The 3,485-nt window shown below is 37.1% G+C and overlaps 1 protein-coding gene across 1 annotated transcript; it reads left to right on the forward strand.

Moving 5' to 3' along the window:
* On the forward strand, positions 1 to 2,656 carry LOC127647034 (tumor necrosis factor receptor superfamily member 11B-like). The gene is made up of 7 exons (XM_052131095.1): positions 1 to 124; positions 235 to 345; positions 459 to 590; positions 677 to 749; positions 1,110 to 1,279; positions 1,384 to 1,485; positions 1,711 to 2,656. Exons 1-7 carry the CDS (start codon positions 37 to 39, stop codon positions 1,770 to 1,772), a joined length of 738 nt encoding a protein of 245 aa, XP_051987055.1. The 5' UTR covers positions 1 to 36; the 3' UTR covers positions 1,773 to 2,656.
* Positions 2,657 to 3,485: the final 829 nt, after the last annotated feature.

Here is a 3,485-nt window from a genome sequence, read left to right on the forward strand (position 1 = left end):
CACACAGTTCCAACAACATACTAAAATACTGCTGTCATGTTCTGGCACTTGAAATTCCTCTCAACTCTTCTTTGTTTGCTGTTACCTCTTCAGAATGCAAGAATGACACCGGTTTGTGAAAAAGGTATGCATGATTTAGTACTTATGGCTAAATACCTGGTTTATGATCACATCATCTAATGAGAGATTGGCTCACATGAGCCACCACATAAAATGTATGTCTGTTACTTATAGGTGAGTTTCTCAACTACTCTAAAAATAAATGCGAGCCCTGTCCAGACAATCAATACCAATCAAAAAGGGGAACAGATAATTCCTGTGATAACTGCAGCACATGTAAAAAAGGTAACTGCTTCAGAAATGATTAACTTTTTAAACTCTGTGTGTATATATTCATACTAATTAGTTGCAACATAGCCTGAAAAAACTAAATCAAATAGAATTTTTTTTTTTAACAGGTAGTAAGAAAGTCTCAGAATGCACAAAAACCAGCGACACTCACTGCAGGTGTAAGACAGGTTTTAAGCCTAAGGATGTGCTAAATAGAGAGATTTGCTTTTGTGATAAGGGTTTTGGACTGGATGAGACAGGTAAAATTAAAATGTGTTACATATTTTTGAACTTTACCTTGAATACTGTAATGTATCCAATTAATCTGATATTATTTCTCTTCTAGGAAACCGATGCATGAAATGTAGCGATGGCTTTTTCACCAACAAGGTTGACTCGATCTGTCAAAAATTTAAAATGTATGTTGTTTTAACAAATAGTTAAACAATATTTATTAATACATTTTCATAATGTATAAGATTTACAGGTGTTGTTAGTCTGCCACCAATTCAAAGCTATTACCATACATGAAAGCATGCTCATGTACCAGACTATTCATGCACAATCAGCTCCCTCTTTTGCATCACATATGATTCAGCGACAAAACATTAAGGACTTTGAAAAAGTTTTGCAACAGTATATGTGAATGCTTCAATAATATTTTTTTTGTTTGGTTCCTTTTAAAAGTAGTCAAGTGTGAAAACACAGCAAGAAACTGCTATCTCTTTCGCTCTTTGAATGCCTTGCTAATAGAATTCCATAATTTTTTTCATCTCCAGATGTAAAAGTGTTATTAAGATCCCAGGCAACAGCACCTCTGATGCTGTCTGTGAAGAGCTGACTGAAGTTCCAAAAGTCATATCCACATCCACATCCATCATAAGTTCTACTACCTCTACAAGCACTACAACCTCCTCTCCCCAAAATAGAGACAGCTTCTACATCTTGTGTACTCTCTCTTTACTGCTTCCAGTTTCATTAGTACATTGAACGTTATTTTGTGTTTCTCTCATTAAGCACTAATCAATATTTCATGTATGAATATCATTGTAGGGCCGGTTCTGCTATATGCTGGTATTATTCTGCTGATTGGACTATTGTCCTGCAAAGTCACCCAGTGCATTCATAACCACAAGAAAGAGGCTTCTCGTCAAGGTAGAGAACCCTTAGGGTAGTTCACCAGAGTTCATTTTAATTCTATCATCATTTACTCACCCTCATGACATTCCTGAGTTCCTGTATGACTTTCTAAATGATAACAGAGTTTTTATTTTGGATGGTATTGCTTTAATAGACAATATGTATGTCTTTGTGATTGCTTTCATGTGTGTCTGTTCGGCTATCCTTTTATCCTTTTTGAAACTTTTTTTCTTCTTCTAGAAAGTATATGCAGGAAGCCTGTTGAAGAATCTGGGGAGAAGTGCCTCTCCTTGCTTGTCTAACACAGTCTTTAACGTCTTTAATGTTTATTTTTTGTGGAATATTTTGGGTAGCATTTTACATCAATATTCCCTTTGTTAAGGGTTTACAAATGGGTAAATTAATGACTTAGAACTCATTTACAAATCCATTATAAGCCATTGATATGCGTTTATAACAACCTGCATAAAAATGACTTTCATGCAATACCTGCCAAATAGTGAGCCATTTAATCTCACATGTTATAACTGCATAGTTGTATTAGTAGTAATATTAGTTGTTATATAACTGAAATTCCTTCTAACTTAAACATACAGTAGCAAATTCTGCTTATTTTAATTGTATTGTCAACTTAAATAAGTATTTTGGATTTCAAATTATTATTATTATTATGATTATTGTTGTTTATATTTTCTACGAGTATCAGTGAATGTGGCGCTGATAGCGTGTTTCAGTTAAATGTTGTCAATAAGAAAATGTAGCTTACATTAGTGTTTGATTAATATCCATTTGAATTCAGATGACTTTGATTTCAATTCACATAAAATTAACATAGTAATCTGCTGATTAGTAAATCTGAACTGTAAACTACACATTTCCCTAGTTGGCACAGCAGTTGAGAGCTGTAGGTAGACCAATGGATACTGTGACCTCATTTCCACAGTGCCACAGTTGTTTACTAGAGACATGTCCTCCGGTGACTCATGTGTTCCTGAGAGAAATATGACAAATTATAATAGTTTCCCATATTTAGGTGGGCAAAGGACAACTTGTTTTCTTCTTATTTTTTTTTTTATTGCCTCATTATGAGGTTTTAATTTTGTTTCTGTGAAATGAAAATAAATTCATTTGTTTGTTCACTTTTCTTTTTTGTTGTTGATTGTTGTCATTCTGTTCAATGTGTCGAACAACAGCACAATGCAAGTGTGATAGGCTTTTATTATATAATCTAATTGCTTACGTTTCAGACAAGAATTGGCCGGTTTGTTCATGCATTACTTCTTCACCAGCAAAAATAGTTCAAACAGAAGGCAAAGCATCAAGCACATTCTGCTCTTACTTCATTACCCTGGTTTTTAGACTAGTGGTATTTAGTTTGTTGTCACGAACCCCGCTCCTCTGCCCCATCTCCGCTTCCTCGAGCACGCACCCATACACTCCGCGAGCATGCTCGCTTCCCGCTTCCTCGCTCCGCCCCCTTGAGCTCGTACGCTCTGTTTCCTCCCTCACGAGCTCACACGCTCGTTCTGCTATTACGAGCTCTCGCTCGTAAACTCTCTCCCCCCTCTGACTCATGCTCTCGTCTCACTCGCTGCAGCCTGAACATTATGACCACCTGCACTCACGCGCTTCTCAATCACCCCTTTATTATGTACACCTGCACTCGTCCCATCACCTAGTTATTCGTTTCACCTGCACCGCTCGTTTGTTCCCCTATATATATCACAACCCTTTCGTTTCACTCGGGTTGGTTATTGTATGTATTTAGTTCCCCGTATCGTTGCCCTGCTAGTCTCGTCTAGTTTTGACCTCCCTACTGTTTTACCTCTTAGCTTGCCAACTTGTTCCCCTGTCTCCGTTCCCACTTGTCCCTAGTTGTTAACTGTTTTCCCGTCCTCGACCCTCTTGTTGTTGTTATCTTGATTCCCCGGCTTTTGACCTCACGCTTCCCACGACTACACTTCATTGGATTTGCCCCTTGTTTGTACGTTTGTCTGGACTGCTTTTTATTTAAT

Source organism: Xyrauchen texanus, chromosome 7 (assembly GCF_025860055.1).
Source record: "Xyrauchen texanus isolate HMW12.3.18 chromosome 7, RBS_HiC_50CHRs, whole genome shotgun sequence".
Taxonomy (NCBI): domain Eukaryota; kingdom Metazoa; phylum Chordata; class Actinopteri; order Cypriniformes; family Catostomidae; genus Xyrauchen; species Xyrauchen texanus.

What these genes read in the sequence shown, in the direction of transcription:
- LOC127647034 (XM_052131095.1), top strand. Translation starts at nt 37, where the DNA reads ATGTTCTGGCACTTGAAATTCCTCTCAACTCTTCTTTGTTTGCTGTTA. An exon ending in TTTTGGACTGGATGAGACAG is followed by an intron (nt 591 to 676) that starts GTAAAATTAAAA and finishes TTTCTCTTCTAG; the next exon opens with GAAACCGATGCATGAAATGT. An exon ending in AGACAGCTTCTACATCTTGT is followed by an intron (nt 1,280 to 1,383) that starts GTACTCTCTCTT and finishes ATATCATTGTAG; the next exon opens with GGCCGGTTCTGCTATATGCT.